At 34.7% G+C, this 10489-nt stretch overlaps 1 protein-coding gene across 2 annotated transcripts; it reads right to left on the reverse strand.

The window, feature by feature from the left end:
* Positions 1 to 5853: 5853 nt before the first annotated feature.
* Positions 5854 to 8832, reverse strand: LOC107410939 (uncharacterized). Of its 2 annotated transcripts, XM_060811720.1 has the most exons (5): positions 8675 to 8832; positions 8307 to 8446; positions 7740 to 8226; positions 6904 to 7641; positions 5854 to 6238 (listed from the first exon to the last, which is right to left on the reverse strand). In XM_060811720.1, exons 2-5 carry the CDS (start codon positions 8351 to 8353, stop codon positions 5936 to 5938), a joined length of 1575 nt encoding a protein of 524 aa, XP_060667703.1. In that variant the 5' UTR covers positions 8354 to 8446; positions 8675 to 8832; the 3' UTR covers positions 5854 to 5935. The 2 variants fall into 2 exon arrangements, with proteins under 2 accessions (XP_060667703.1, XP_060667702.1); XM_060811719.1 differs by having other exon boundaries at positions 7740 to 8446.
* Positions 8833 to 10489: the final 1657 nt, after the last annotated feature.

Here is a 10489-nt window from a genome sequence, read left to right on the forward strand (position 1 = left end):
CTTCAATTTCTTTGGTGTGATAACCTTTGTGAACATATTTGCTGGATTCTCCTTTGTGTGAATCTTCACCAACTTAAGCAATTTATGCTCTATCACGTCACATATCTTATGATAACGAATATCAATATGCTTTGTCCTGAAATGATACATTGAATTCTTACTCAAATCCATAGCACTCTGGTTGTCATAATCTATCTTATAGTCATTTTGCTTGATGCCCAGTTTATGGAGTAAATGCTTTAACCATATCATCTCCTTATCAGCTTCCGCTGCACCAATGTACTTTGCTTTTGTCGTGGATAAAGCTACACACTTTTGCAATCTTGACTGCCATAACAAAGCTCCTCCAGAAAAAGTGTAAAGATAACCTAGTAGATTTCCTACCAGCATGCCGGCCATATTTACATCTGTATAGCTTTGTAGAATTGGATCATCTCCCCTGTAACACAACTTTGGATATACCCTTAAGATACCTGAGAATCCACTTGACTACTTCCTAGTGTTTTTTTTTAGGATTTGAAAGACTTTCAAATCTGCTTACTATGCCAACTGCATGAGCAATGTCCTGTCTAGTACACACCATTGCATACATCAAACTTCCCACCACTGAAGAATAAGGCTCTGAAGCCATCTCCTCTATTTTTACTTTAGATGAAGGGCACAATCTCTTGCTTAACTTGAAATAGTTTACTAGTGGAATGCTGATTGGTTTGGCCTTATCCATGCCGAATCTCTTTATCACTCTTTCGATATATTTTTCCTGAGATAGTAATAACTTGTTATTCTTCCTATCTCGGGCTATTTGCATTCCTAAAATCTATTGAGCAGGTCCCAAGTCTTTCATATCAAAGGACTTGGAAAGTTCATTCTTCAGCCGAGTAATTTTTAATGCATCTTGTCCAACAATTAACATATCATCAACATATAGCAAAAGTGCAATGAAGTTTCCATCTGGAAATCTCAGAATATAAACACACTGGTCTGCATCGATCTTCTTATATCCTTGACTCACCATAAAAGAGTCAAACTTCTTGTACCATTGTCTAGGTGCTTGCTTGAGGCCATATAAGCTTTTCTTTAACTTACAAATGAGGTTTTCTTTCCATGAAACCTTAAAACTTTCTAGCTGCTAACCTTCTTATGTAGATCACCATGAAAGAATGCTTTTTTCACATCCATAAACTCAAGTTCTAGGTTTAAATAGGCTATTAAACCAAGAATAACTCGTATCAAAGTTATCTTCACCACTGGTGAGAAAATCTCATCAAAATCAATTCCTTTCTTTTGAAGGAAACCTTTGACAACCAATCATGCTTTGTGCTTCACCATACGTCCACTGCCATCTTTCTTGAGCTTAAACACCTATTTATTCTTCAGTGCCTTCTTTCCTTTTGGAAGTTCAACCAACTCATAAGAATGGTTATTCTATAAAGATCCCATCTCATCTTGCATTGCATGCAGCCATTTTTCTCTAACGTGATGGGAATTAGCTTCCCGGAAACTCTCTGACTCCCCCTCTTTAGTAAGCATAATATATTGAGATTCTAGATATCTCTTTGATGTAATACAGCCTCGTTCATATCTTCGGAAAGATGTACCATCATTTGACTGCTGTGATGGTCCTGTAGCTTCTGGTGTTTGAGTATCTCCCTGTTCAACATCCTCTTCTCTCTCCTGTTCTGCTTCTGGTAACTCTCTATACACTTCATCGTCATCTGTGGCGGATTGTGTTGGTGCTTGATTAGGAATGAAATCATAAGCACTAGTAATAGAAGACTTCATGGGCTTCTCAAAGTCTTTTATAGCCTGGTTTTTATGGAATACTACATCCCTGCTTCTGATAACCTTCTTTATTTTTGGATCCCATAATCTGTATCTGAATTCTTCATCTCCATATCTGATAAAGATGCATGGAGTAGTCTTTGCATCAAGTTTTTGTCTAAGCTCCTTGGATACATGTGCAAAGGCTAAACATCCAAATACTCTTCAATGATAGTATGAGGGATTCTTACTAGACCACACTTTCTTTGAAATTTTAAAATTTAATGGTACTGATGGCGATCCATTAATCAAATAGTAGGTGGCACGAATAGTTTCATCCCAAAATGACTTTGTCAGCTTAACCATACTGATCATACTTCTGACCTTATCCATAATTGTCCGGTTCATTCTCTCAGCTACACCATTATGTTGTGGGGTGCGAGGGACCGTCTTCTTATGCTGAATGCCCTATCCTCTATAGTAGGCATCAAACTCTCGGAAAGTATACTAATCTCCATTGTCTGAGCGAAGACTTAGCTTCTTTCTTATCTCACACACTATCATGGAATGGAACTTTTTGAAGTGATCTAAAACTTGATTCTTCATCTTCAGGAAATAAACCCACACCTTCCAAAAAGCATCATATATAAAGGTTAGGAAATATTTATTACCATGTAGTGATTCCTCCTTTAAAGGACCACAAACATCAGAGTGCGCTAGACTAAGCAATTCCGATCTGTTTTTTGAAAAGGACTTAAATGAGACTCTATTTTATTTACCATACAAACAATGATTACAATGATCTAGCACAGCATCCTTGGAAATTATGATAAGCCCTTTTTTCATCAAAATAGACAATCCTTTCTCACTCATGTGACCGAGTTTTTGATGCCATAGATTTTGAGATACCTCTCCTTCTGTAATGTTGAGGCCGTCTGCATAAATCTTCACATGAGTCTTGTAAAGTGTTGAACAAATGTTTCCTCAAGCGATAACCATATCACCTTTTGCCATTTTTCATATGCCATTGTAAAAGTGGTTGCCAAAGCGTTCCTTGTCAAAGGCTACTCCTGAGAGCAAATTGAGTCGAAGGTCTGGAACATGTTGGATATCCTTCAAAGTAATTATGTGTCCAATGTTAGTCTTTATCTGAACATCTCCAGTTCCAATAATCTTGGCAAAACTATTATTTTCCATCTTCACTGTGCCAAAGTCCCATGCTTTGTATGTTTTGAAAAACTCTATGTGTGGAGTAACGTGGTAGAATGCTATAGTATCAACAACTCACTCGGCCTTTTTGCTTGAAGTGTGAAGGCATGATTCTTCATGTGTAGAACAATATGCCACTTCTCCTCTGACAGTGACTAAAGTTTCACCATCCTTCTTCGGCTGATTGCTTTTTTGTCCTTGCTCTCGCAACATCTTCCTGCAATACTTCTTCAAGTGACCTTCTCGGCTATAATAATGACACTTATATGTTGGCCTCCTTCCATCTGTAGATCTACCTCTGCTATGGCTCCTACATCCCCCTTTGTCACGAGTATCTTCTTGTTGTCTCCCCCATTTCTCTATGACAAGGGCATGTGATTGATCATTGCCAATGTCCTCTCTCCTGGCCTTCTCATTAAATAAGGCATCTGTTACCATAGCCATGGTAAGTTTGCCATTTGGAGCCAAATTGCTGAGAGAGATGACTAGTGTCTCCCAGCCGTCTAGAAGAGAGCTAAGAAGTAAAAGTGCCTGTTCCTTATCCCCTAGTTGTAACTCTACCACAGACAATTGATCTACCAAGTTCTGAAACATACTGGTGTGTTCGGCTATAAAAGTTCCATTCTTCAACTTCAAATTCACCAAATGTCTCATCAAAAAAGCTTTATTCCAAGCATTCTTGGCTTGATACATGTCCTCTAACTTCTTCCAGAGGGTGTATGCGTCTGTCTCCTGTGCAACATGATGGAAGACACTGTGATCAATCTATTGTTGGATTTGACCGATTGTTTTCCTGTTCATCTTCTTTATTCTACTTCTTTGGTGGGATCAAGATTCCTTCCTTCGACATCTAAGGGGTCAAAGAAATCCTTGCAATTTAGAAAATCTTCTATCTAAGGTCTCCAAGGTGCATAGTTGGTGGCCGTAAGCTTGATCATAACTCCCCTGTAATAAATTTATAGAAAAATGGGAGCTGAATTCGGCAAACTAAAGTCCACCAATGCATCCAAAACTGTAAAAAAATATAGGATTTGACTCTTCTCGGGTCAAAATCTGAATCTCCAATATTTAGAGCAAAGTGCAATTTCCAAAAGTTCTGGGTAAAACTGTAAATTTCAAAACTTTTGGGAAAACTTGCAAATACCAAAAGTATAGGGGTATTTTTGTAATTTTAGAAAAGTCTGGGACTGTTGCTGACATGGCATATGATGTGGGGGACCCGATGATGTGTTGCCACGTGACTGATGATTGGATGGTGACATGGTAGGTGATGCATCACGGCTTGCTCAGGAATTCGAATGCGGGTCGGCTCGGCTCTAGGGTGCGTGAGATGAGTGTGGCACATGGATTAAGTGTAAAACATGCAAAAAAGAATTTGATCGGCATGTATGTGCATGTGCAACGTCGGATGGAGGTCCGGTTAGGCTCTTTCTCTTTGTTTCGGCGAGATCTATCTCCTGCTATGCTCAAATCTTTTGTTTAAGCTTTTGGACAACGAACCCTATCTCTGGCTCTTGGCTCTAATACTTGTTGTGATCCTTTGATCATGAAAAACACACAAAACTAGCATAAAAACAAAGAGAGACAAAAAGCACAAAAATTGAGAAGGAAAATGATGTATTATTTACTATGAAATTTATACACAAAAAAACTTTTCTAAAACTCTCTCTTGTAATCACAAAAAAAAAAAAAAAAAAAAAAACATGTGTTGTCTCTAATGTGTGTTCCATTGTACAAGACTGAATTTGAGCATCTATTTATAATGCTTTCTAGGGTTAAAACCCTAATGGGTCGGGCTTTAGGAGAAAAAAAGGCTGGACCCCCACATAAAGCTCTATCTCTCCTTTTTATCTGTTTATGTCATTTTTTCTCTAGACCCCATCTTTTTTCCCCCTTATCTCTAACTTGAATCTCAAATTGTTTTAAGATAAATACTGCCCGCTGGCCTCCACCCTGCTGCTACCATTCTCTAGTAGCCGGCATCACCTGTCAAGGTAGGGTCAATCACATAGCTGTAAAAGGTTTATTGAGTTTTCTCCTCCATTTTGTTTTTGGTTTTTGGTCCTTTTGTTAGGTTTTGAGTCCAAAAATCTTATTAAATCTTTGCTTATCTTTATAATCTGCTTGCTAACTGCTTTTTGTTTGACAAATTTTGCTAACTTTTCCTTCAATTTTATGGATTGTTCAGTCAAGGGAAGGAATTAATTGACTTGTAATTGGCCAGAGATTATGCAACTTTGAATGCAATTTCGTCGGTAAGCAAGCAAGAATGATTTAGAAATTGGAAAATTGAATATTATGGATTGATGTGGTGAAATATGTATATATTAATTCAATACTTTATAAATTCAAATGATTACATTTTGTATTTTATTTTCTAAATTGATTACAATTTAAATAAAAAATTTAAAATGAAATTTTGTTTAAAAACAAATTATTGCAAAATCTTTAGTTAAATTGCATCCATGAAAGATTTTTAAAAATATTTAATACATCTTTAGCTACAGCCTTAAGTACTAGCCAAATACCTTCTATAGCCTAACATTTTTTTAATTAAAGAACCCTTAGCTACAGAACAGTTGTCGATAAAGGGTACTTTTAGCTACAAAATCATGATTGCCAGATTTAATTTTGGTTATGCATTGTTTTTCTTTTGGCGACAAAATAGTGGTTTTAGAAAAGAAGTTACGATAATTGTTTAGTTTTTGCTGACAATGTTAAAGACAACACTTTATTGCTAAAAGAGGTTTGTAGCCAAAAGTCACCATTTGGCTATGAAAATATTATTTTTAAAGACGATTTCAATGGCTGTAGAAGAGTTCGCAAAATATTTGTTGAGTTTTCCAACTTTTGTACTAATGAAATTAGCAACAACATGGAATGTAGGCAAAGCGACAAATTTTTTATTTCGTCACTAAAGGTATTTGCCAGCAATTGAGGTAAATTCGTAACTAAAATATGATTTTTATTTGAAGCAAAATTGTCTTGCAATGAAACTCAGAAGTTTAGCTATGAAAAATTCTGTAGCCCAAAGTGGTTTTTGTTGTAGTGATGCATCCTCTTTCTTTTCTATCTTCTGATACATATTATCCTTGGTTTCCTCATTTGCGCAAAGAAGTTTTTGTTGTAGTGATGCATCCCCATTCTTTTCTATCTTCTGATACATATTATCCTTGGTTTCCTCATTTGCGCATTGCTTTGGATTCCTTATGAAGGTATTGGTTAGAGCAGATTCCGACACAAAACAAGTCTGTAAAAGACTCAAAGCCTGCAATGCAAAACACTTTTATGAGACCATATTAAGCATCAATTGAAGCTTTAAAAAATGTGTATCAAACACGCATAGAGGGGACAATAAAAAGTAGCAAAAGTGGCTGCTTAACTAGGTAATTAATTAGCTTCTGGGTACAATATCATCAATCATGACAAGTGGGAAAAGGATTTGGCTTAGTATTTTTATTATACTTTCAACCGTACTAAAGTTTTTAACTAGAAAAATGGAAATTACACAAGGGAATAATTATATTTTAACCCCTCAACAATATACTACTTTCTACATATATTTTGCCCACTATACTACAAAATCCTTTACACTTCCCAATGAACCATTACTTTATTGTTAGTTAAATCCAATCAAGCATTTTGATAGATGAATTTGATTGAATTAAATATACACAATTCATGTAATTTTGTTTAGAAAATATTCTATTCTACTTTTGGAGTAAGGCTAATTTTGCCAAATTTATTATAAAAAATTGCATGATTGGACTAAATTGATAAAAAAATAATAGTTCAGGAAGTCAATATGAGGGGTTCTATATAGTTTGGGAGGCAAAGTGCAAAAAGTTGTATACTTGAGGATAGGAAAAATGTAGTTACACTTCTAAAAAGAGTTATGAAAAGTAGTACGTATATGAAAAGCTTTAAGCTTACCTCCTCCTTCCCCACAAGCACAGTTTGCTCCTCAATGTCATTAAAAGGTATCTTCAAGTCATTGAGAATGGAGAGGTCTAAGATTGAAGACATAGGTCTTATTATCAGATCATCTGTCACTGTGAAAATTGCCTGTCCTGTTATAAATCCACCACCATCTTCGTTATGAGGTTTTGGATCCACAACTTTCAGTTCGGTTATCACTGTATTATTATCAGAAGGAATAAGATGTTTATCACTAGTGAAATATGAATTACAGCGTATATGGGCAAAATAATATGGAGGATGTGGGGCTTCCTTAATTCCCAATAAATCATTCTCATAACCAATACCAGAGGCAAGCTTGGGACTGACTAGCATTTCCCTGTGGTGATTGGACTTCAAGCATTGCTCATCAAGATCTTGCACACTCTTATACAAGTGATCTATGCATCCATTCAAAGAACTGCTATATTTTTGTTTCATAAAATGCCCTAGTGGAATAGTTAGGAAACTAAAGAGCAAATTAACAAAGTCTTTCTTTGCTTCTGCATAACAAACTTTCTTCTTAGATTTGCTCACCATAAGCTTGATAGCAATCTTTCCATCTAGAAAATTCTTCTGGTCTTCCATTTGGTATTCAACAGGTTTTCCTTGATCAAAATTTCCTGCATTTAACTCGGTCGCTGGTTTATGATTCAGAAGAGTTTCCGTCAGTGGTGTTTTTGATAGTAATGAGCACACAAGCAAATTCAGAACCTGAAAGAGGACACGATGAGGTGAGAAAAAACTGATTAACTTAGAGATCATGGGAAAACACAACCTTTGACATTTAAAAAATTAAAATTTTGATGTACCTCATCAACTCCTAGAGAGAAAACGTCCTGCTCAATGCCACTCGAATCCGTAATTCCAACCTTGGAAAGCAAAGATAAGCTTGCGGCAGTGGACATGGGCATCACTTGTAAATCATCAGTGATTATGAATCTGCTCATCCCTTTGACAAACACACTTCCATCTTTGGCACTAAAAGAAGGCGTTTTCGACTTACTGTTACTGATATGTAGACGATAATCCATGCGTTCTCCACATCTACAGAGAGAACCTTTGTAATGACTCAAAAGCCCGCAATAAGTTGGGCTGCTGCAACAGCCAAAATACATAGTAGTCTGATCATCTATTTTCAGCTTCAGCTTACTACAATGAGATTCGGCATTGTTGCGAGGACTTAGCAACATCTTCTTGAATGCTGTAGAATGGAAATGCTCATCATCAATACTCTCAACACTTTTGTATAAGTTGTTCATGCAACCTATCTCCACTGCTGACTTATCTGAGGAAAGCCTGATAATTTTTCCCACAGGAATTGTAAAAAAACTGAAGAGAATATCAACCAAATCACCATCAGACTCAGCAAAAATGACCTTTTTCTTTTCCTTGTCCACCAAAACCGCCAAGCTAATTGTACCATCCACTTGTTTATTAGCCATGGATTGTATGAAAGCTTGAAAGTATGAAACTCGAATTCGTTTTCCTTTATGCTTTGATCAGCTTCAGAGAGCAGCTGGCAATGTCAAAAACAAAAGTTTATGCCCAATTAAAACATGGGATTTCCACACTTTTTTTTAGATATGATTCAATATTATAATTACAGATGATTATATATTCTCATTGGAGGAAGACAATGCTGATTGCTGAGTTCAAGTCCGTTATAAGGTCTAGGAAATTTAACAAACAAAGGAAAGCAGAAAAAAGGAAAAAAGGAAATTTAACAACTGCTTTTAGCACATACCTGGGATTGGTAAACAGTTCACTTTTAGCAAATACCTGGGATTGGTAAACAATTGCTTGACGTGCATAAAAATTGTATGAAGGATGATGAATATAAATAAGAAAATTAAAGAAGAATATATGTTTTGGACATAAATTAAGTAAGGGCGATTTGGGATTTTTGCATAAAGGTAAAGGTGCAAGTGTAAACATCTATTTTTGAAAAAGAAAGAACTTAACCGGGAAGAAAGAACATAAAGGCAAAGGTGCAAGTGTCAACATCTACTTTTGAAAAAGAAAGAACTTAACCGGGAAGAAAGAACATAAAGGCAAAGGTGCAAGTCAATATTGGTCAAGCTTTATTTTTTTTTAATTTATTAAAAAATAAATTGAAATGAAAACATGTACTAAAATTCATGTACTAATATCTATGTAAAACTTATATATATATATATATGCTGAAATTGATATCAGCTCTTAAAATGCATATGGTAAAGAGAAAATAGAAATACCATGTCACAAAATAGTATTTGACACCCAGCTCTTAAAATGCATATAGTAAAGAGAAAATAGAAATGTCATGGGCACAAAATAGTAATGTCTTCATCTTCAATATTATGTTTGACATTTGCAATGATATTTTTAAATACGTTAGATTTTTGAACAAATTTAAACATATAGTTGTCAATACTAAATATATGATAATAATAACTTCTTTTACGATAGTGTTCATTTAAAAAAGAAAAAAAGAAAAAAAATATGATAGTGGTAATTAAAGATGGGCTAAGGGCGAATTAGAAGCCACAATCTTTAGAGGTTGTCACAAAGTTTGCAGTAGCTAGTAGCTACCACCTACATTACGAAGAACATCAATTTTATTTATTTTCATCCACTTTTGAAAAAGAAAGAACTTAACCGGGAAGAAAGAAAATTAAAGGCAAAGGTGCAAGTCAATATTTGACCAAGCTTTTTTATTATTATTATTATAAAAAAGAAAATTTTCCTTTTACTAAAAAAGGAAATTGAAATGAAAACATGTACTAAAATGCATATATATACTAATATCTTTGTTAAACTTATATATATATATATATAGATATAGATTTATACAGTCTGTCTATGGTGCGGACAGTCCTCATGCGGACCACAGTATTGGTGACGGTTTTTCATAGTATTGGTGACGATTTTCTAAGAAACCGTCGTTAATACTATGAAAAACCGTCACTAATACTGCGATCCTCATGCGGACCGTCCTCACCATAGAATTTTCGTAGATTTATATATGTATATATGTCTATACATTGACATCAACTTTTAAAAAGCATATAGTAACAACAAAAATACCATGGCACAAAATAGTAATGTCTTCATCTTCAATATTATGTTTGACATTTGAAATGATATTGTTGAATATGTTACATTTTTAAACAAATTTAAGCATATAATATAATTGTCAAATTGTTAACACTAAAATATGATAATAATAACTTTTCTTATGATAGTGTACTCAAGCTTTTTTTTTTAAAAAAAAATAAAAATGATAGCGTTCATTAAAGATGGGCTACGGGCAAATTGGAAGCCACGATTTTTCGAGTTTGTTGCAAAGTTTGTAGTAGCTAGTAACTACCACCCACCAGTATGAAGAATATCGATTTTATTTATTTTTACATTTTTATAAAAACCATCACATATGCTCTAGAACAATAAAATTACTATTTCTAAAATAATTATGTGAATTTTAATCCTTCCATTTATTTTATATATCTATATATATATATATGTATAAATTATCATGTATTCTATATAGAGAAATAAGGGAAAATACATAAAACCATCC

The sequence above is a fragment of the Ziziphus jujuba genome, chromosome 10 (genome assembly GCF_031755915.1).
Source record: "Ziziphus jujuba cultivar Dongzao chromosome 10, ASM3175591v1".
Classification (NCBI taxonomy): Eukaryota; Viridiplantae; Streptophyta; class Magnoliopsida; order Rosales; family Rhamnaceae; genus Ziziphus; species Ziziphus jujuba.